The sequence below is a fragment of the Lepus europaeus genome, chromosome 5 (genome assembly GCF_033115175.1).
Source record: "Lepus europaeus isolate LE1 chromosome 5, mLepTim1.pri, whole genome shotgun sequence".
Classification (NCBI taxonomy): domain Eukaryota; kingdom Metazoa; phylum Chordata; class Mammalia; order Lagomorpha; family Leporidae; genus Lepus; species Lepus europaeus.
In genome coordinates, this window is record NC_084831.1 from 22,039,325 (window position 1) to 22,063,133 (window position 23,809).

Below are 23,809 nucleotides of genomic sequence, written 5' to 3' on the forward strand. Positions count from 1 at the left end.
AAGTAAGTTTCTTACGACAGGGAGAATCATGTACTCCTAGGAACCTTGCTTTTCTCCTGCTTGGCTGAGAATCCTTTAGCTGAGTGTGGCTCCCTGCCGTGGGTGATTCCAAGGGGAACAGCCAGCTACCAACGTGAGCTCTATGCTGAGAAGAGTGCTAAAGATGTATCAGGAAATGCAACTTTGATTCAAGCACCATGGAATTTTGTCAAGCAAAAATAGTCTTTATTCAAATTTAATGGAAACAGGGGTCACTATACTTTGCAAGACGGGGAAAAATAAAATTAAAAAAAATTCTTTTTTCTTTTTTAATATAAAACAATATAATCACAATACCAGAATATGGAACTCTAGTTTCTTTCCTATGGGTAACTGCAGGTATCAGTTTTCCTCGACTGTGCTGTTCACAACTTTGTTAAGTCCAAAAATATGAACTCAAAGTGGCAGGAAACTTAAGACTTAGCACTCCCACTAAATGGCATACATCAAAGGGCATCAACTCGAGGGCAGAAATGGCTGAACTCCCCGTACCCACCCACGTCACCATCCAGCCTCAAAGCCGTCCAGGTGCTGAGCTCCCTGCAGGAAAGGCCAGGCCTGAACGCCAAGGCGTTTTGGATATTCTACCGTGGGCCATGAGAAGAGGGGTTTCAGAGAGATTTTCCTTGTTTTTTTCAGTCGAGCAGGAGGCCTGGCGCCAGGAGGCTTTACTGAGAGGAAGCACTTAGATTTCACAATTATAGACACACCATCAAGGGAGTTAAAAATGTACAGCAGTGACATGTTCTACTTCAATCACTTGTGCTACGGCTACCAAACATGTACAAAAGACTTCTCCGGCGGCTCCAGCTGTGGCCGTAACCAGTTAGGACCTGGATCTAGACCGTGAGGGTGATCTAGAAGCAGATCTGGACCGCGACTTGGATCGCGATCGGTTTTTCGACACGGACTTTGATCTGGAACGTGATTCTGATGGAAGGTTTGGTTTCGATTTGGAATTGGATCTTGACCTGGACCGGCTCTCCTGCTTGGGGCCGGCGTCCTCGCTCTCCCCCCGGCCTTCCCGCTGGCCAGACTCGGACTTGGCATGTTCCCGCTCCTTTGACCGCGAGCGGGATGGCGACCTGGACTGGGAGCGGTCGGTGTCTTCCTTCTTCTTCTTCTTGCTGCTGCTCGTCTTGCTGTCCCGCTTGCTGCTGCGTTTTCTGCTCCTTTCGCTCTTGCTGCGGCTGCGGCTGCGACTGCGGCTGCGACTACGACTGCGACTGCGACTACGACTGCGGCTGCGGCTGCGGCTTTCCTCCCTGCTTCTCTTCCTCCCCTTCCTCTTGTCCTTGCTTTTGCTGCGGCTCCGGCTGCGGCTCCGGCTGCCCCCTTTGCTCCGGCTCCGGCTGCGGCTCTTGGGGTCGCTCTTCTCCTGGCTCCGGCTGGGCTCCGGGCTGCCACTCCTGCGCTTCTCCTCCTCCGCGGCCCTCGCTGGGCTCCTGCTGCCACTCTTGCTCTTGCTCTTATGCCGACTGGGACTCCGGCTCTTGGACTTCCCGGCGCTGGCATTGTTCTGTGCCTTCTCTTCCGCGTGGTCTTTGCTCTTGCTGCGGCTCTGGCCGGCGCTGCGGCTGCGGCTCCGGCTGCGGCTCTTGTCATCCTTGCTGGGGCTCCGGCTCTTCTCCTTCTTGCTCCGGCTGCGGCTCTGGCTCCGGCTGCGGCTCTTGCTCCGGGAGCGGGAGCCTGACCTGCGGAGACACGGCAGGTTGCTGAGCCACCTGAGACCAGGCTTCATGCTAAGGACGAGCACATCCAGCAGTATGATGCATGCTGGCAGTGGCAGGGACTGGGTTCTGAACCCCAATTCCCTCCCGGGCCATGATCGAAATCCAAGTGAGACCTGGCGCAGGAGTTTCCTGCTGGCCGCCTCCACACGTCCAGCTGGACCTACCTGGAGCGGGATCGACTCTTAGAATGACTGCTTTTGCTGCTGCCACTTCGGCTTCTGCTCTTCCGGGAATGTCTGCTCCGAGAGCGAGACCTAGGAGAACAGACACATTGTCAATGCTTGCTGCAAAAAGCTGGTTGATTTGAGCTGGCCCCTAAAGCCCTCCCTCCCCCCACCCCCCACTTGCTCCTCTCATTGGGTTCCTTCCTGCCGTCACTGTACCAGGCGCCACTGCTCTTTACTGGGTTCCTTATACCAGAAACCAGAGCCACCTTCCACTGCTTCCCCTCACCCCTCAGATCCTGATGATCCTGCTCTCGCCCTTCTCTCTCTGCTGCCGGCTCCCTGGGTGAGCCACTACCATCTCGTTCCTGGCACCACAAGAGCCTCCCAAAAGCACGGGCTTCTGACCTCACTGTGACCCGAGGGCTGTTATACTTAGAAGCCCAGGTTGCGGACTGATCATTTCAGGGTTTTCTGGGGAAATGGCTGATTCAGGTGGAGGGCAGCAAATGCACAGATGGCTCTAGACCACCTCATCACATCACAAATAAGAAAACTCTGGGGCCCTGTGTAGGATGCTTGCCAACAATATTCAGCCTGCACCTTACACCTCTCCAGACCTACTGCATAGGTGACAAGAAGTTCGGGAGATAAAGCATAAGTTCAATGATACCAAGAGACAACCCATAAGCTGTACTTTGGAAATTTATATTCATTAAATAAATGTTTAAGGAAAAAAAAAATGATACCAAGAGGAAACAGATAAAAGAAAGTGTGACAGTATTCAACACTGGAGTGGGCGTCGGGTTTGGCAGCTACACTGCTGCTTGGGACACCTGCCCCCACTTCAGAACGCCTGCCTCCAGGTCCAGCTCCATTTCTGATTCCAGTGTCCTGCTAACGCACGCTCTGGGAGGCTGCAGGTGACAACTCAAGTAATTGGGTCTCCACCACTGCCACCTACATGGGAGACCTGGGTATTGCAAGTATTGGGGGAATGAACCAGAGCATGGGAGATCTCAGTCTCTCTACCTTTTACATTAATTTTAAAAATCCTAAGAAAGGGGTAGGTGTTTGGCCTGTCCGTTAAGACAGTCACATGCCATCCTGGAGCCTGTGGGTTCAATCCTGGCTCCCATTCCTCAGCCCAGCGTCCTGCTAATGCACACCTCAGGAGGCAGCGGGCGATCGCTCCAGCAGCGGAGTCTCTGCCACGCACACAGGCGATCCAGACCGAGCTCCCAGCTCCCAGCTTCTGCTGGCTTTTTGCAGGCACTGAGGAGCTGTTTGGTCTCTCTGCCTCTTGAAAACAAACCAACGCTCCTCCCCAAAAAACGTAAATGTCACAGGGTCGAAAAAAGAGTGGGACTGCTCCAGACTAGAGACCTAAAACCTCTGCACAGTACCTAACCGGCCTGGAATAGCCCCTGAAGGGCTGGCGTTGGTGCAGCAGATCAAGCTGCTACCTGGCGCTCCAGTGCTCCATACTGGAATGCGGCTTCCAGCCCTGGCTGCTCCTCTTCCGACACAGCTTCTCGCTAGTGCGCCTGAAAGCAGTGGAAGATGGCCCAAATATCTGGGCCCCTGCTACCCATGAGATATCTGGGTGGACTTCCTGGTTCCTGGCTTCAGCCTGACCCAGCGCCAGCCGCTGTGGCCATTTGGGGAGATTGCTGGCTGTCACTCTGCTTCTCAAATAAATAAATCTTACAAAACAAAACACATGGGGCAACTGAGGAACTCTGGATACGGCCTGGATACTGGGTGACTAATGGAATTTTGTACTGTTAGTGCTATTAGGTGACAATATAGAACTGTGGTTATTGACATGATAGGGCACATATGCTAAAGTATTTATTGGTAAAGTGTCATAATTTCTATGACTCACTTTCAAATATTACAGCAAAATAAATGTACAGTGTATTTGTGTGTAAATATACACATACATGAATACAAAGAGGGGGGAAGAAAAGGTGGCAAAATGCTTTAGTCAGGAGAGCACACAGGTATTCACAAACCATTCCTTCACCTTTTATGTTTGAAAATAAAAGGAAAAGGGAAACAGTAAAAACAAAAATGACACTGAAGACCCAGGAGCCAGCTGAAGGGGTACCCAATGACCAAATCTGCACAAGGAAAATGACCAACAGACAAACAACAAATGTATAAGCATCCAAGGATTCATTCATACTGATACCAAGCAACCATGCTTGTCACCATCTTTGGAGGTTCCCAGGGGACATCTAACACTCTGTAAGTTGGTAAAGTTGGGCTGGCTCCTGGCCTGAATGCACCAAGTTTTTTTTTTTTTTTTTTTAAAGATTTTATTTGTTATTTGAAAAGAGGGGAGAGAGAGAAAAAGAAACAAGAGAGAGAGAGAGAGAGACAGATATTGATTGATTGATTTCCACCTGCTGGTTCACTACCCAAATGACCAGGGCTGGGCCAGACCAAAGTCAGGACTTAGAACTCCATATGGGTCTCCTACGTGGGTAGCAGGGGCCTGTATGGGAAGGGAAGCAGTACAGGCTCTGATGGGGGTGCTGCTGACACCATACCAGCCCTACACTGAGCCAACGCCAACATTCCAAGTGGACGTGCAGACACGGTATGTGAAATGGTGAACAGGAGGTACGAGTTCTGCCAATGAAGTCTTGATACATAAAATGCTGCCACTTGTCTGAAGTCTCCAGATCTAACTATGCTCACAGGAAACACAGAGGCAGGGTACGGGAATGTGTTCAACTCTCACCACAAGGTGTCCTCAGCAAGCGGAACCGGGCAATCTTTACCACAGACGACCCTGTCTCTTTGATAATTCGATGCATGGCAAATAAAAAGGCTGACAGATATGCCAATGATTAGATGCAGAATTAAGGGACACATCATATGCGTACAATGTGACTCTACACGGGAGCTGAGTCTGAACAAACCAACTGCAAAAATACGTGTTTGAGACAGCTGGGAAAATCAGAATACAAAGTGGGTACTAAACAATAATACGGAGTCACTGCTAGCCATGCTGTTGTTACGCCTGTATGTAGCACATTAGAGACGGACAGGGAGTGCCTACACGTGAGCTACAGGCTGCTCAGATCTGCCTTAAAATGAACGCAGCAGGAGGGGGTCATGAAACAAGACTGAGAAAATCAGTTGTAGCGTGATAAGTTTAACGGGATTCAGCGTTCATTAGATGATATTTTCCAATGCTCTATGTATTTAAAGGGTTAAAAACCTAAACAATAACTTCAGAAAAGCTTCTAAGTCTGCAGAAACCTGCTCCTCTTACACCCTCGCCCGGGCAGCGGCTGATTCTCCACTCGATCCCCAGCCACTCCCCTTCTGGCCCCTCCCTACGTCAGTCTCCTTGGGGAGACTCTCTGCCCCCCCCCCCCCCAAGAACGCGCATCGTGCTGCTACAAAGGCACTTCTTCCTCTGCTTCCTGCTCACTCTTTCCAACCTATCTTTCACGGCTCAGCTTCTGCCAGCCTCCAGACTGGCTGTACCGTGTGCATTTCCTGTGACAAGCCTGTCCCAATGGCAATTATTTGCTCGACGCCTGTCTTCTCCACTGGCCTGAGTTTCTGAGGTCAGGGACCATGTTTGCCTTGCTCACACATGCTGAGTCCACTGTCTGCCCTGACACAGTCTCCACCTGTGAGCGGATGATCTATCTGGGAGAGTGCCCAAGGGCCCGGTGGCTGGGTGTGCCCCAGTGAGGGATTGACCTGGGAGTCAAGTCAGAACGTCAAAGAAGCCCCTGATTCTTGTCTCAGGGAAGGGACTTGACTTCTGTTTGTACTCATGACATAAGAGTTCCAGAGTTCTACAAATGAATGTTCAGTTCCAAGTTCTGAGTTACTGAACCAGACAGGATCGTGTCACTGAGAACCCCAAAGGGGAATGTCACAGCGCATCTGTGTGCTGCTCACTAATGAGTTCACAGAGTGCCAACACACCAAAGACCCCAGCCGTACCTTGAATGACTCCGGCTCCTCGAGTAGGATCGGCGTCGTCTAGAGCCAGGCTTGTCTTCAACTAATCTTATTTTTCTGCCATTGACTTCTGTTCCATCCAACTTTTCCAAAGCTCTTTTCATATCGGAGTAAGAGACAAATTCAATCACCCCTTCATTTTTGCGACCCTTGTGAGCATCTGCATAGGTCACTTCTCCTGCCTGACGCATGTAATCCTAGAGAAAAGAAAACGCGTGGTCAGGACACGCTCTGCCCAAACCGCTAATGTAATCACCGGAACCAGGAGCTTTTCCTTCCCTGTAGGAAGACGCCAGCTTTCTTCAGAAGGAAGTTTACTCCTTAACATTGCCATCTGCCTGCCACTTCCTGAGGCTCTCTAAAGGACCAGGCGAGTAGGTGGGCGGCTGAGATGATACTGCTCTTTTAAAATACAGTTGTGTAAGAATATAAGCGTTTTAACTATCATTTTCTTAACTTTACAGTAGTAAGTTCTTTATTTATACAAGTTCATACAACTTGTGTTTTTAAAGTTCATATTTTAAATCATACATTTTTAAAAAAGATTTATACACTGGAAAGGCAGAGTGACAAAGGAGGGAGAGACTGAGAGAGAAAGACCTTTTATCTGCTGGTGTACTCTCCCAGCGCCCGCAACAGCTGGGCTGGATCCGCCTAAAGTCTCCCACATGAGTGGCAGGAACCCAAGTGCTCAGGCTATTATCTGCTGCCACCCGTGAGCATCAGCAGGAAGCTGGATTGGAGGTGAAGGGGTCGGAACTAGATGTATCGGCACTCTGCTCTATGGGGTACAGGTAACCCAAGAGACAGGGTAACCTGCTGCACCACAATGCCCGCCCACTTTGTTTTAGACTGAACTAGTAATGAGAGCATCGAGCATATTGAATGTATACTGCATGATAGGTAAGTTTCAATTAAGTTAGTCCTAATTACAACCGCATCAGAAAGATACAATCACTAACTCCATTTTAGAGATGTGGGAAGTAAAACAGAGGTATTAAAGAAATTCTCAAGGTAATGCGGGCAGTAAGTGAATGAGCCAAGGTCTGAACAGAAGCCGTGAGCTTCTGGAATCTGCATTAGCACTAGGAGTCAACTGCCAGTTCTCAATGTGATCATCTTGGGCATAAATTTATTCATTTTTAAAAAACTAACAAGAGGCTTTTAAAAAAAGATTGTAGGTAAAGTGGTTTTATTGTTTTCAAAGGTTTCTTTTTTACTTATTTGAGAGACAGAGTTATGAAGAGAGGAGTGAGAGAGAGAGACAAGGTGAGAGGAGGGGAGGAAAGGGGAGGACAGGACAGAAAGAGAGTAAAGAGAGGGAGGGGGAGAAGGGAAGAGAGAGAGAGAGAGAGATCCTCCATCCGCTGGTTCACTCCCCAGACAGCCACAATGGCTGGGGCTGGGCTAGGCTGAAGCCAGGAGCCAGGAGCTTCTTCTGGTCTCCCATAGGGATGCAGGGACCCAAGCACTTGGACCTCCTCCTCAGTTTTTCCAGGCCCATTGGCAGGGAATGGAGCAGCTGAAGCTGTAGGCCGTGGCTTAACCTCCTAAGCCACAGGGTTGGGCCCACAAGAGCCCTTAAATTTGTTTTATTTGGGGGCCTGGCACTGTGGTGCAGCAGGTTAAGCTGGGGCCTGCAGTACCAGCATCCCACGTGGGCGCCAGCTCAAGTCCCACCTGGCTGCTCCACTTTTGGTTCAGCTCCCTGCTAATGTGCCTGGGAAAGCAGAAGACGGTCTAAGTGCTTGGGCCCCTGCACCTATGTGGGAGACCCTGGAAAAAACTCCTGGTCCCTGCTTCAGCCTGGCTCAGCCCTGGCTATTGTGGCCATTTTGTGGGGGTGAATCAGTGGATGGAAGATCTCTCTATCTCTCCTTTATGCTCTTTCTGTAACTGCCTTTCAAATAAATAAATAAATCTTTAATTAAAAAAAATTTTTTTACATTTCCTTGATTAATAGCTAGAAATTATTGCACCAGGAACCACTGTAGGCTTATATAAAAATTCACTTCACTTTCAAAATAACCTTGAGGGGCCAGCGCTGTGGCCTAGTGGGTAAAGCCACCGCCTGTAGTGCCAGCATCCCATATGGGCGCCAGTTCAAGTCCTGGCTGCTCCACTTCCGATCCAGCTCTCTGTTATGGCCTGGGAAACAGTACAAGATGGCCCAAGTTCTTGGGCTCCTGCACCCGCGTGGGAGACCCAGAAGCTCCTGGATCCTGGCTTTGGATTGGTGCAGCTCTGGCCATTGCAGTCAATTGGGGAAGACCTCTCTCTGCCTTTCCTTCTCTATCTGCAAAACTCTGACTTTCAAATAAATAAATAAATCTTAAAAAAAAAATAACCTCGAGTAGAAATTAATAGTAGCCCTACTTAAAGAGGAGCCAGCATTTGGCAATGCAGCTAAGACGCCCATGCTCTCTGCTGAGTACCGAGGTTTGACAATTGGCTTCTGGCTCCAGCTTCCTGCCAGTGTGGGCTCTGAGAAGCAGTGGTGATAGGCCCTGGTACCCACATGGGAGACCTGAACTGAGTTCCTGGCTCTTTGTCTTTGGTCCCTATTGAACCCCAGGTATAGCAGGCATTTTCGGAGTGAACCAGTGAATGGGAGCTCTCTCTCTAAGAAATGTAATTTTAAAAGTTGATAAAAAGCTATGCTTATTTTGGTGCAAAGTTTTTTTGATATCCACACATACACAGGGTATTCAAAAAGTTCATGGAATGTGCATTATGAAAACAAAGCCATGTGTGGATTCAAGTTTTTTTTTTGTACCAAAATAAACTTTTCTTTTTCCTAAGATATATTTATTTGAAACACAGAATTAGACAAAATCTTCCATATCCTGGTTTACTCTAGAGCAAACATCAGACTAGGAATCAAGAGTCCTGGTGCCAGCTCTTGGCTACGACCAAGTGTGTGACTTAACTGTTTCTGGATTTCATCTTCATCAGCTGAAGGTTACTGAGAACAAATTAAAAAAAGCGGGGTGGGCAGGAGAGCGGTAGATGTTTAGTGCTTTAAATTAAAACTGTATGCCTGAGAAAAAGTCCTATTTTTTTTTTAAAGATTTAGTTTTTTATTTATTTGAAAGGCAGAGTTACAGAGAGTGGGAGAGATAAAGAGAGATCTTCTATCTGCTGGTTCACTCCCCCCAAATGGCTGCAATGGCCAGGACTGTGCCAGGCCAAAGCCAAGAGCCAGGAGCTTCTTCTAGGTTGCTTCCATAGGTGGCAGGGGTCCAAAGACTTGGGCCATCTTCCACTGTTTTTCCCAGGCCATTAGCAGGGAGCTGGATCAATGGGGACAGTGCTGTGGCGTAGCAGGTAAAGCTGCTGCCTGCAGTGCCAGCATCCCATATGAGTGCTGGTTCAAGTACTGGCTGCTCCACTTCAGATCCAGCTCTCTGCTATGGCCTGGGAGAGCAGAAGATGGCCCAAGTCCTTGGGTCCCTGTACCCACGTGGGAGACCTGGAAGAAGCTCCTGGTTCCAGACTTCGGATCAGTGCAGCTCCGGCTGTTGAGGCCAGTTGGGGAGTGAACCAGTGGATGGAAGACCCCTCCCCCCCCCAGCCCCGCCTCTCCTCTCTCTGTGTAACTCTTTCAAATAAATAAATAAATCTTAAAAAAAAAAAAAAAAAAAAAAAAGCAGAGCAGCTGGATCTCAAACTGGTGCCCATATGGGATGCTGGCATCGTAGGTGGTGGCTTAACCAACTACATCACAGTGCCAGTTCCCCTAATTTTTCTTGGCCTAAATATACTGTCTCAGTTTGTTAAAAATTACTTGTTTAATGAAGGACCAAAAAACTGAGAAGTAACCCAGGAAACCGAGTATCCCTTTCATTTGTCTTCGTAAGATCACTCCGCTTAGGATACTACTTGTAAGTTTCTTTCTTATTGAGATTCAGGACAAATAATAGCTGGAAAACAAATCTCATGAGAGAACCCAGGTCAGATGACCAAGTCTACCAATGAGGATCCATGCTGGAAGCTGACCTAAAGTTTCATGTTACAGCTAACATGGGCAACACTGGTGGATCCAACCTCTTCCTTATTACTGAGAACCACACAGGTATGTCCCTATACGATTCTCTGCAGAGAAAAATCTCATGTAACATATATTTGTTCTTAGAGCGATGGTCCAATATATAAACGAATGAAAATGTTCATGTCTTTTGTACTCCTACAGAATCTTTAATTGGAGAATTTCCAAAATGCTCTGAGAAGGTTTCAAATAAACACTACCACTATAGTCTGTGTATAACTGGTCTACATAAATGTACCTGTTTCCCAACCATAAGTCCTGCCCAATTTTATCCCAGGAGGCTAATGAGGCCCAAACCTTTAGATCTTGCCAGCTGCACCGACTTGACAAATTCTCCACAATAAGTCTGTACTCTGTGCGGGTGGGAGGGCCATATTTATCTCGGCCACTTCTTCTATAACCATAGCCACCTTAGGAAGAGTCAAAAAGATGAGATTACTTCAGTGCAGGAAAAGGGGGAGAAAAAAAATCAACAAAAAACTCCCGACAACACCCTGTCCCTTTAACCCCTTACACTTATGATTTATCTCCACCCAAACAAGAGCACATGTATTTTCACTCCAAACCCACCCGCAGTTCTAAACTAAGTTTTAAGAAAGCTATGAGTTAAACACAAAAATTTAATTTACAACGTTGTAAGTATATATTCATTAATATTTATATTTAAAAATTAACATGCATAAATTAAAAGCTATTAACAATTTAGAAATAAGTAACCAAGTTACTATATCAGTTACTGGTGTTACTCATAGTGATTACAGTTTTTGTGAAAATTTTATAGAAAAAAGATTTTCAGGCACCTATTTCAGTTTAATCTCATCTGTGTCTAACCCTTGGGATCCTCACCACCCAGGTCTAATGGGGAAAGGTTGCGGTCGTCACATGGCTTCCTGTTTTTGGTCAGCCAAGGGCCACAATGGTTCAAAGAGCCACGCATGGAAAGGTAACCCAAGGTCAGCAAATGGAACAGGCAGTCATCTTAGCCTCAAAGGATTCTTTTAATTAAAACATTGAGGTCTTTGTTAAATCTATGTTAAACAATTGCATTACAGAGGGAGAAAAAATAACACAAACACATCATTAACATTTTATAAAGCATTAAAACAAGAAATTTATGCCAATTAAAATTACACATTACCAAAAATACTTGCAATTCTACATTTAAAAAAGATATAATTTATAAAACAAATGGCTTAAACATCAATATATTTAAATATAAATGTAATATTAATTAACTTCTTTCAAAAATCAGCATTTGATAACCAAGCACGTCACGGATACAAATACCCCTGTGAATGCTTACTGCGTCCAGAGCCGTAACTGCCATCCCGCCGTGGGCCCCGGGCATGTTCCACAATCACTCGCTCACCGCAAAGGTCTTTGCCATTGAGTTCATAAACAGCATCATCTGCATCGCGCAGATCATCAAACTCCACAAAACCATACCTAGAAGAGAGCAAACAAAACCGAGGTTGGTATCACTATGACATCCAGCTTCACTAACATCAAGAGAGAGCAATGAGGTTCATGCTTAGCAAAGGTTAGGTGGGTTTTGCAAACTAAGGATCAATTTTCTCTTCTCTTTAGTGGAAACCACTTTGCTCTGTGCCAATAGGCACTGTAGGAGGCAGAGAGACTTCTTCAGTTTCCTATCTTGCTAGAAGAGTGGCCTGATATACAGAACAATTCTCTTGTTGGCCCCCTCCCCCAAAGTGGTTGGTGGCAACTACAAAGACCTCCATGGGGATGCCTGATATAAGGTGTCAATATTCAAATTAGTAACAAGACAATTAACTGTTCTAGAAATTTCAGACAAAAACTGCAGCTATTTACTTCTCTGAGAGATTCCAAATTATTTTTACAAAGTTATAGATAGGCTAGATTCTCTAAAATCTAGAGAAAACTGTGTAGACTTCCTTTTATAGCACTTCTAGCAATTCCCTAGCAGGACTGGTGGTTTGATACATTTCTGGAAAGACCCTCCCCCCAATCCTGCTGATTATAGAATATAACTTATAAAAGCAAAGCACAAAACTTATAAGGTACCGCTAAGAAAGGTTAAAAAAAGGTCCTACAAACTGTGTCATCAATAAATACTTAGTTTCACCTAGCACAGCTGTGGAAAGTGTAGCTTTGTGATCATGGCTTTTATCGATAAACCATTTACTGATCACACCTAATCACAAAGGAAAGGTTCAAGCAATCTGTGGACACCCTAAGAAGCCCTGTGTACACACAAACACTGGTTAGTGTTGCCCTGCATTGAAACATACTGATACTTTAAAAGCAGTTCAGTTCTTGCAGGGGCTCATCCAAGCTGTTGACAAAGTTACATAAACGAGGGAATTCAATTGCTCAAGTTCTCCTTTACTGAAGAGCCCCTAAGAGTCTCTCAAGGTGACCATGTACTAGGTTACACGTAGGTCACAACTTTGGAAGGGTCTCTCTATGGAAATGTCTGAGTGGCGTTCAAACTCTAAGGGCCACTGCCTCTCAATTCCATGAAAAAAAATTGACACATCCATTATTTAATGGGAAGTGTTTTGCTGTAACACTATTCAGAAACCCATAAAACTTGCTCAGTAAATGGGCTATGAGTCTTTGCAACAAGGCTTCACGCTTCCATAGGCTGGCACTGCTAAGCAGCTTAGTAAGGATGATTCTGAATTTGCTATTATAGTTGTCAAGGAAAGTAAAGCCTCTCCAAATCACTATGTTCAAAAGTGGTTTTCGGTCACTAGACATCTCTAAGAGATGTCATAGCGTAGCTGCTTCCTCCTTTCCTAGGTAGAACAGGTCATCAGAAAAGTTACACTATTATTTTCAGAGACAAAAATTAAACAACAAAAACCCATTTTCCCCTTTGGTTTATCTCTAAATAGACTGGAAAACAGAAAATGTGCCTTCTTTAGTTTCATTGTGAAGACCAATCCTGAATTTGCTCTGGGCACCATGTGACAGCCTGACACCAAGTGGGCAGAGGTGAGGGAAAACCCTCCACCCAGTGGGATGCAATACTTCCCCTCCCCTAAGAAGGACCCGCTGGCTTGCCACCACTCCATGACCAGAACGACCTAGTGTGATGTGAGAGGGACAGCACTGACTCCTGAGGACAGAAAATCCAAACTGTTGTCTTTAACATGTTAAAGCTTTCTGACCACGTGGGGAGACAGAATGCAGGGCACCTGACACAGACAGCCTGGCTGCTGCTGAGACCGGTGAGGCCTCTGTCGGGTCTCCATGGCATTTCCTCTCCCACACGCAAAGATCACCCTGCGCACGCCCATCCTGATACAAGGTGGACATGTACAGCTCACTCTGGCCTTTCAGAGAGAGCAAAGACAGTCTATTCAGCAGAGGTGCAATTATTTTAAAATAAAAATCAGCGCTCAGACTGATCTTTCTTTGTAAGCTAAGGCTGAACCAAAGCAAATCTTGTCAGTAACACTGGTCCCTGCTGATTACTGCTAGAAGAAAACGGCCTACTACAGCTCCTTGGTAGTATCCACTTCTGAAAAGTTCCAACAAATGGGTCATTCACTAGCCAATTTTTTTGGGTATCCAAGTCAGTTATTAAAATAGCTGACTTGAGATCCGATTTATTTTTCAGAAACGTTTTGGCTATTCCTCAAAGCCACGCCACAAACTCTATTTGGAACATTTTAATGTCAAAGTCCAGACCGAGGATCAAATCGGGTACCCGACTGTCACTGTTCTCTGCCACTAACATGCGGGGTAGTCTGGGAGATTGAAGCAAGTACCAAACCACACCCAGCAGGGACTCCTGCTGAGAGCAAAGCCAACTCCAGACCAGCACTGTTGCTCGTTTCAAGTTACTGTCTAGTTACATCTGCTTTCCTTGAGGAATGACTGTTGCCTTCAAGAAACAGACTAAGTCCCCCAAATAAGGCAGGAATATTGAATAACTACCAAATGTCACCTAACACTTGTTAAATAATCCCTGTGTACTGGACAACACTATCCTAATATTCTTGGCATCCAAGAGCCATTTCTTATTATTCCCATTTGACAGATGAGTAGACTGAGGCAGTGTTAAATAACTTGCATGGAAAAAAAACCATCAGAGCACTCAAAGTCTAGAGCTCAAACTCACTATTAAGACTGGAGAACTAAGAACTGATCTCAGGTGGGCACTGGTACAGCAGTTAAACTGCCACCTGGGAAACCTGCATCCCCTAGCAGACTGTGCTTTTGTGCACCTGGGAGGCAGCAGATGATGGCCCAAGTACCTGGGTCCCTGCCACCCCTGTGGAGTTCCGGATAGAGTTCCTGGCTCTTGGCTTTGGTTTGGCCTGGCCCCAGCTATTACAGGCATTTGGGGAGTGAACTAGTGCATGGGAATTTCTCTCTCTGTTGCTCTGTCTTTCAAATAAATGAAGGAACTAGTTTGGGCTCAAGTTACAGTTCTGTCAGAAACCAACTGTAAATAGCATATTTAAATCATTTTACTTTTCTGAGTCTTAGTTTACTATGAAATGTGGGAGCTATACTAAATGTAAAGTATTTCCTAACACAAAAAGTATCATAGATAAATGTTAAAAAAAAAATTCCTGTGGCTTAACAATGGATAATTTAAAGTCTGGCAGGTCTGTACGAAGATGGTGACACTAGACGGACACAACAGTGACAGGGTAAATTTAATTTTTGTTATCTAAAATACCTTTTAATACTATGTATGGGTTCCAATTTCAGTTTTTATTGAAACATTTTAACTGTCCCTGAATTAAATTTTAGTGCATTCAACAAAGTAAAATGCACTTCTTGGTAAACAACATCAGAGTCTTTTGAAATCAGTCTTAACGTTCCCTTTGTGCTTGTCAGTAAATAAAATGATACTAATCTCTTCTCTCCAAAAGCTTCTTTCTAATCTTGGTCACAGTAAGGAGTGATATACAATACACACGCGCACATTTACACTGCTGGATGTGTGCTTGTGTATGTATACCATAGGTATGCCTGTCTGTGGGATCTGCAAAAAAGCTACATAAAACACAACCAACCAGATACATTTCTCTAATTCTAACTACAGACACCTTTGCTCTTCTGCTGTTAAAAATGAACATTTTTCAGTAATTTTAGTATGAAAATGAAGAGGATGAAGGAGTTCAGGAGAATGAATCTAAGACAAATTTAGAAAATTCTTCTATACCAGGGATTGATAAAAACACAAAGACACCTCCACTATGCCTCATCTTACTCTCAGGTGCCCCATCTTTCAATCTTTCTCCCCCTATCTTATGTGAAAGGCTAAAAAGTGTGGCCTTATTAGTAAATGCACAACACTCTTCCATTAAAAAACAAAACTCCTTTCTTCATTTCTCTACCACTGTCTCTTCCCAAACTCTTCTCTGGTCATATTCTATCCTGAAAAATATGGTCAAAAGAATGAGGGGGAGAGAGAGGGAAGTTGCTGTCTTCCCCCCAAAAAAGTGGGCACTGTGACTTTTATCAAGAATAGACAGGTATCTGGATGCTACAAACCAACCAGCCACGCTGCACTGCATGGTCTGCTCTAAATTCTAGTCCATTCCTGTCTCTGTGCCAATGCTCTAGTCTTCCTCACGTAACAGATGGTACACTGCTCAGGGCAGCAGTCAGAACCCTGAAAAGCCAGAGCTAGAGGGACATGTTTTTTAAACTAAGGTACTCCAAGATTGCAATTTCAGAAATGTTAATCATGCTTCTTTACCCAAGGTTTATTACCTGAACTCATACTGTTCTTATCCTAACAACCCTCACCAACGGTCCCAGACACCTTCAGGCTTGCCCTTTTCTCTGCAAGTTCTCCAGAAAAGAATGTGGAATTGATTCCCCCTTTCAGAACGGTGCAGGCTCTTCTGTCTTCCACACACCTGCCCTGAGCAGGGAGACTGGAGAACCCTGTCAACAGCGAGGAGCAAGCAGCAGGACTTGCTCTGGAGACAGGCTGGTCAGTGGCTTAACGGGCAGATGACCACGGGGTGCGACACCAGAATCTGCTGGGGAGTGGACATGAGGAGCAGGGAAAGCAAGCCTCCATGCGTGTGACTGCGTCACCCACCAACACTGCTTACCGAGGGGCATGCCTTCCATATTCTCTCTAAAAGAAAAATGTGCCCCTTTCCACGGTGGATCTCTGCTCACCTTTGTCCTAAAACTGTGCCACATGCTTTTTCTTTGTATGTGGACATGACAGTCCTCAGCCAACCATCAGCAGGATGTGTTTTGTTTTCCCAATGTGGTGAGCCATTCCCACATTCACTCATTTTCCTGGTAAGAACCGAACCTCTCCATGGCTGGTCAGGCTTAGGGATGTTGCTGTAGCCAAGGAAAAATGTTCATCTGTTGAAGTTAACCCACGGGTGGCTTGAACCCTCAATCTAGAGTCAGTAGCACTGTATGTTAAGGGCAGGGCCCTTGAGTCTGCCCTGAAAGAAATGGCATTCAGTGAACAGGAATCAAACAGCTTTCTGTCAAAGCACTCAGTACTGGTCCTACACTTCAACCAACTTGGTCTTAGGAGGTGAAGAAAGTTAGGACACATGGACAGGATGGCAATAAAAACAGTAATTTTCACTGTCTGCATAAGGCAAGTGCTTGGAGAACATGGAAAGACACTTCTGCAACCAATTCCCACGCGCACGTGAGGCACGTGAACGCGAACGGTGTAGCTGCTCCCGATTCCAAGGGCCGGCAGCTTTTGGGGACTGGCAGCGTGGGGCCCTCACAGCAGTAACAGATGCTGCCTCGATCGCTCAGGGCCAGTGATTACGGTTGCAGTTGGCGTTCCCAGTGCCGGAGGGTTCTTTATAACCCACTACTGGAGCTGCAAACACAGGAGTAGGCTCCTGAGACCCTTGCCTATCCTGAGACGGGAAGGAGGCTGCTCTGGGCGTTCTGGCCTCGCTTTCTTTAGCCTCAGAGGAGGGAGGGCCATCAAGGCCACCCGGAGAAGGTGGATGACTTACCCGTGCTCACTGAGTGGCAGAGCTGGGGTGCGACTTCAGGGCTCACCATTACCCAGTCTGGGGCTCTTTTCACGTCGGCAAACTGGCAGTTCCGCACACCAAGAGCTTTCTGATTAGAGCTAGTGTGGATTCCTGGTCTGCACACGTTGGCCACAGCTCAGTCTGCACTTGATCTTTCCCCACCTTCAAAGAAGAAAACCTACCTCATGATTTCTCTCTTCTGGATCCCCTGACCACCTAATTCACTCCCAACAACCTTGACATCGCTTTTGACAAGTTCTCTCGGGTTGCGAACTGGGTCTACTGACAAGTTCCAGTTTTCTCATTTTGCTGGGCACTCAGGGCTGTCTCTACCTGTCTGACCAACTGACGTAATTCTAGGATGCAGCTATTTTTACTTAATCAATGTGTCTCTTTATAGCAGCGAAACTCAGCTAAATCATTCTTTTGCTTAGTCATCTAGAATGACCCCGGAAGAGCTTTTTAAATTCATTCTCTAAACCCACACCTGACTACACAAGTGATATCACGTCAATCTTTTCCCATGTCTGAGAGTTTACCTCTTTTCACGAAGCCTTAGAAAACTGCCTGAGTTCAAACATTTTAGCATTTCAATTTTATGCTTTACGTGCATGCTTTTGTGGTTCTTCAAGCCTTGTTCTTTCCTTTGTGCCTGCCTTCTCATTTGATTATGAGCTCTTCAATAACAACAAAGGCTAGTGCATGTTGGGTATTTAGCACAGAGCTTGGCACATGGTAAAGAATTTATCCATAATATTACATTGATTCCTTATATCAAATATAAAGAATATATTATTATTATTATTTCCGTTCTATAATGAGAAAACTGAGGCTTAGAGAGGCTAAACAAGTAGGTTTTTGTCACCAAGCTAAGGCGTGGTGGAGCTGCATTTGAACTCAGATCCATGACTCGAAAACGTAAGGTTCACTGCCTTTTACAGGCTGATGCTTCTCTCCAAGGTCCCGAGTACAGTCTTTTCCCATTTGACAAATGCAGTTGCCTTAGTGGTGCTCTAGCCTCAGATAAGTCATGCTGGAGTACAGTTTTTTGACACAGCAGGGTGAAGTCTCCAGGGAAAAAGGAATTGACCTTGGGGCAGGGTGAAGCACCTCTAAGGTGGGGGTATGTGACAACCAGGTTACTTTCACTCTTGTCTTTTGGTTCCCATTAGCCAGTGTCAGCCATCTGGTCCTTCCGAAAACATGTGTGGGTTCAGAACATAACAGACTAGAAGAATAGAGGAAAAATAAGATTATTCTGTGCAATCCCCATCCTGGAGGTCCCATATCAACCCCTAGAGTCTGTCTTTGGCTGTAAGGCTCAGCAAAAATTAGACCACCATAGAGAAGGTAAGAGTTGGACCTGGACATGGTAGATGTAGATGGATACTGACAACATCACGCACATAAGAATGCATCTGATTGGTTTCATAAGGAATGGTGATTGGGGACCAAAAAATATAAGCACGCATGGTGGAGAATGATGGGCCAGAAATCACAGAATACTAGAAGCTTTTCAGATCTGCAACTACACGAGGATGACAGCACCAACCAGAAAAGTACTTTGCATATGAGAAGCATCTAAATCTTAGTTTTTATTAATTCCAAACAACTATTAACACGGTTACTCCAGCCTGCTACTCTTTTACTTCAAATCCTTTTAATAATAATCACTCCTGCTTTCGAAAGTCTTCCTATGTATTAAGCATTATACTAAATGCTTTGCACATATCATATTCAATTTTCACAGCTCTGAGACTTACTCTTATCTCACAGATGAAGGAACTAACACTTAAACCAGTTGAGTAACTTGCCAAGACTACCTAAACACCTAAGAGTTTTCAAACCCAGGGGCTAATCTAAAGCCTACATCCAACCACTAGGATCTGCTGTCTCCTAACACCAATGGAAGGAAGGAAGCTCTGAGACCGAGGTTGCAGAAACAGAAGCTCTAGGAGCACAGAAAACCAGTTCCATCAGATAAACGCTGATGTGGCTACATTATAATCTTATATACTCAGTGACAAGGAAGTATCATTTCTGCATCCTATTTTGCTAATGTTATTAAGTTGTGAATACTTAGTCTGAACTAAGAAACTAGTGGAAACGAATCATTAGGAAACTTGTTATTTCAGCCAATGAATTAGTGGGAAAACTCATGATCTCTCTTTCTCTTCAATTAATTCATTGGAAAACCTCTAATGATGAAGAAACAATCAAACTCAGGCCCACGGTGTTGATTCTACACTACAAATACTCACTGGGGTAAGGGACATGGAGTAAGATCATTACACTAAAAACTGACCAGTAAAACAACATTCTTGGTAGCAGGGGAGGCAGAAAGGAAGCCATCAGAGAGCACGGTCTTCTTTGTAACTGTTCTATGAGCCTATCTGCCCATTTGTTTCAACCAGCCCAAACCTGTTTGCTAAACTGTTTCACTTTTACCAGGAGCCACATTACTATTCTATAAAGTGAGGCTACACAAAAAGCAAAATACATCTGTACTTGTAAACAGCTTATGAATCACACTATCATAATCATAACTCCCCATCATAATTAACTATATTTTTAAAGTTAACATGTTTGCTCTTTTTAAACATAACCATACCTACATCCATTTTAATATTCTTATGCTTATAAACATTACCGTAAATAATAGGTATCACAAAAAAGGGGGTCACCTAGTCTCTGATGACACAATAAAGTCCACTCAATCACAGGGGCTGGCACTGTGGCATAGTAGGCCAAGCCTCAGGCTGCGGCACCTGAATTTCACACGGGCATTGGTTTGTGTCCCAACTGCCCCTCTTCCAATCCAGCTCTCTGCTGTGGCCTGGGAAAGCAGTGGAAGATGGCTCAAGTGCTTGGGCCCCTGAATGCATGTAGGAGACCTGGAAGAAGCTCCTGGCTTTGGATCGGCTCAGCTCTGGCTGTTGTGGCCTTTTGGGGAGTAAAGCAGCAGATGGAAGACCTTTTACTCTGCCTCTCAACTAAATAAATAATCTTAAAAAAAAAAAAAAAAAAAAAAAAAAAAAACAATCACAAAAAACAAACCAACTTATAACAAAATTTGGGAGTTAACCATATCCGTTACTCTTATTGATTGAAATAAAGGTTTAAATCCAGCACCCAGCACTACCAGCTTCCACACAAAAGAAACAAAGCCCATCTGCCTACCTCTAAAACACCACAATGAATAGACTGCCAGATGCCACTCTCATAAAGGTTAGGCCTCTGGGATCACCATGTCTGTTTCCATGTCCCTCATAACCACCCCTGGCCCTGGGTGCAGTCTCAATCTCCTTCATGTTTAGTTTTGGTTAAAGATGCTACCCCCACACTACTTCATGGCCTTCCTGTGAAATTGGCCATTTCATTAATTCAGATATTTAAACAGGTTTTAAATTCTCTTGATACGAATGGGTCAGTAGCTTCATTTTATCCATATGAACACTTTCTTTAATTCCTGAAGGCTCAATTCAACACGCCTTTCTCCAATCCTCCTCCCAGGTCTTGGACCTGTTTGTGAAGGCCTCCCTTCTGGTATACAGTCCCAATACAGGTTGGAGACCTGGTGGAAGGGTAACAAGTGTCTTTTAAGCATTTCCCTAGGTATCACCTGCAGCTCAGGGATCTCTAGCCTGGGAGACTTTCATCCTGACACAGGAAAGTCACGTGCAGGTAAACTCACAGCACAATCTGATCCTTCACCTTTAGGAAATTCCATACCAGACAGCCTTAGGAATAGGACAGAGAACATTGACTTACACAAATCCTCCCCAGCCAGCCATGACAGAGCTGATATCACCTTAGAGCTCTTCGAAGAGCAGCCAGAGGAGGGTAATCGCTAGCAGTCTTCACCCAGGTACACCATCATCATAAGGACCAGCTATTTCACTTTCGGCAGTAACCTGTCAGCTTGCTGGAAGTTTCTGCAGACTAAAGGCTGAACAGGTTAATAAACTGTTACCCCTGGAGACAAGTCCCGAAAGGCAAGGATTAAGCTATCTGTAAGAAAACAGCATGAGAGAAGCATTGGCTGCTACTGCCCATGCTGCCATGTGAGTAAGAGCTCTTTAGTTTCCAGGGCTGTCAGGGTTTTGCAACCTTGGGAGAGTCACTTCACTGCTCCACACCTTGCTTCACCCATCAGCACAAACCAGGGATAGCACTTGTTTGAATATACTCAGTTGACAATAAAATCATACAAATACATGCTGTTAATATTTTCTAGAGTTTTAAGATTTTACTATTAGCTTACACATTTATAAATACCACCCTGAGCAGAAGTCTCTCAGATGCTTGGAACACCTTTCTTCTGAGGTGCTCAAAGCACAATTTTCTGTCCAGGTTATCTGGAAGCATCCAAAAATACTGGGAATACAAACCACATGTTATTGTCCAGTTTACACCTTGTGCCTATCTTTTAAGAAAGGACAGTACTTCATATTGCCCTTTTCATTCAATACCTTAACGAGAAAAGGAGGAACATGAAATAAAACTTAGCAATAGGAGCTTAAAATGACTGCCATGTAATTACAAATGCGGTTTATTCATACTACAAGCTGGGCAATTTATGCCAATAACATGTGGTCAGAAACCCCAATATGGTATTCTCTTTGCACAGCTTTTTCAAAATGACAGAAAAATAACTCACCCAAGTCTCAGGGTAAAAGAGAACAGAATAAAACAGAGACAGGCTAACTTCAACAAGAGACTTCAGTACAACAACATGAAAGGCAGGCACTTGGCTCAACCACTGGCATGACTACGTCCCATCCTGGAGTAGCTGATTCAAGTCCTGGTTCTGCTTGACTTCAGCTCTGTGCTAATGAGTGTCCTGGGAAGCAGCAGGTGATGGCGTAAGTCTCAGCCACCACAGGGACCGAATTCTAGGCTCCTGCCTTCAACCTGACCTAGCCCCAGCTGTTGTGGGCATTTGGGGAGGGAACCAGTGAATTTAAAATCTTTGTCAATCTCTGCTTTAAAAAAAAAAAAGGCAGGAGAGGAAACTGGTTAAAAAAACAAAATGGGGCCAGCATTGTAAGTGGCAGTTAAAGCTGCTACTCTGCAAGGCTAGCATTCCACACGGGTGCCAGTTCAAGTCCTGGCCGCTCCACATGGGAGACCCTGAAGAAGCTCCTGGCTTTGGACTGGCCCAGCTCTAGCTGTCGTGGCCATTTGGGGAGTGAATCAGTGGATGGAAGACCTCTCTCTGTAACTCTGCCTTTAAAATATGCACTGAGGACCTTGACTATGTTCAGTCCTCCTGTGATGTATGCATTTTACTCCATGGAAGCTGTTCTAGGCATAATACAGATGCAAACAAGGGCTTGGTTCTGTGGCCTAAAAAGTTAAGCCTTTGGGGTTCAGTGCTGTCGTGTAGTGGGCTGAGCCTCTGCCTGTGGTGCCAGCATCCCATATGGGTGCTGGTTGGTGTCCCAGCTGCTCCACTTCCAATCCAGCTCTCTGCTATGGCCTGGGAAAGTAGTAGAAGATGGCCCAAGTGTTTGGGAAACCTGGAGGAAGTTCCCAGATTTGGCTGTTGTGGCCATCTGGGGGAACGAACCAGTGGATGGAGGACCTTTCTCTCTGTCTCTCCCTCTCAAATAAATAAATAAAAACTTAACAAAAAAAGTTAAGCCTCTGTCTGCAGTGCCAGCATCCCACATGGGCATAGGTTTGAGTCCTGGCTGCTCCACTTCCAATCCAGCTCCCTGCTAATGCACCTGGGAAAGCAGTGGAAGGTGGCCCAAGTACTTAGGCCCATGCACCCACGTGGGAGACCTAAAAGAAGCTCCTGGTTCCTGGCTTTGGCCTGGCCCAGCCCAGGCTGGGGAGTGAACCAGCAGAAGGAAGGTTTCTCTCTCCCTCTTTTTTTTTTTTTTTTTAAATTTTTGACAGGCAGAGTGGACAGTGAGAGAGAGACAGAGAGAAAGGTCTTCCTTTTGCCATTGGTTCACCCTCCAATGGCCGCCGCGGTAGGCGCGCTGCGGCCGGCGCACCGCGCTGTTCTGATGGCAGGAGCCAGGTGCTTCTCCTGGTCTCCCATGGGGTGCAGGGCCCAAGCACTTGGGCCATCCTCCACTGCACTCCCTGGCCACAGCAGAGAGCTGGCCTGGAAGAGGGGCAACCGGGACAGGATTGGTGCCCCGACCGGGACTAGAACCCGGTGTGCCGGCGCCGCAAGGCGGAGGATTAGCCTGTTGAGCCACGGCGCCGGCCTCTCTCCCTCTTTTCTATTTCTGCCTTTCACATAAATAAATAAATCTGAAAAAAAAAAAAAAAAAAAAAAAAGTAAAATTCTTATGCACACAATATCCATCACAGACTTATTTTTTAAAAAGATTTATTTATTTGAAAGGGCAGAGTTACAGAGAGGGAGAGGCAGAGAGAGACAGAGACAGACTTCCATCCACTGGTTCACTCCTCAGATGGCTGCAATGGCTGGAGCTGCGCCGATCCAAAGCCAGGAGCTTCTTTCCGGTCTTCCACATGGGTGCAGGGCCCCAAGGACTTGGGCCATCTTGTACTGCTTTCCCAGGCCATAGCAGAGAGCTGGATTGGAAGAGGAGCAGCCAGGACTTGAACTGATGCCCATATTGGATGCCAGCACTTCAGGCAGCAGCTTTATCCACTATGCCACAGTACCAGCCTCACAGGGTTATTTTTGATGCAAGAATTAAGCAATAGTTGGGTAAATCATGATATAGCATACAATGGATTTTATGCATCCAATAAAATGTTAACAAGAGCAATTTTAATGTTACAGAAAAAGATAAGTAGAAAAAGTAGGATATGAAGTTGTACTTAAGACTTCACTTATGTTAAAAGCAT

At 45.5% G+C, this 23,809-nt stretch overlaps 1 protein-coding gene across 6 annotated transcripts in view; it reads right to left on the bottom strand.

Annotated features, from left to right (window-relative positions):
- Positions 1–659: 659 nt before the first annotated feature.
- The window catches only part of SRSF4 (serine and arginine rich splicing factor 4), a 29,150-nt gene continuing 6,000 nt past the window's right edge, over positions 660–23,809 (bottom strand). The window contains exons 1-8 of one of the 6 annotated variants that reach the window (XM_062190824.1): positions 18,060–18,197; positions 16,949–17,131; positions 16,125–16,298; positions 11,284–11,426; positions 10,278–10,390; positions 5,915–6,129; positions 1,937–2,026; positions 660–1,733 (exon numbers count right to left, since the gene is read on the bottom strand). In XM_062190824.1, coding sequence (XP_062046808.1) covers positions 866–1,733; positions 1,937–2,026; positions 5,915–6,129; positions 10,278–10,390; positions 11,284–11,426; positions 16,125–16,246 — 1,551 coding nt within the window. In that variant the 5' untranslated portion in view covers positions 16,247–16,298; positions 16,949–17,131; positions 18,060–18,197 and the 3' untranslated portion in view covers positions 660–865. Of the gene's footprint in view, positions 1,734–1,936; positions 2,027–5,914; positions 6,130–10,277; positions 10,391–11,283; positions 11,427–16,124; positions 16,910–16,948; positions 18,198–23,809 lie in introns of those variants that run through there. The other 5 variants (XM_062190823.1, XM_062190821.1, XM_062190822.1 and 2 more) reach the window with 5 other exon arrangements.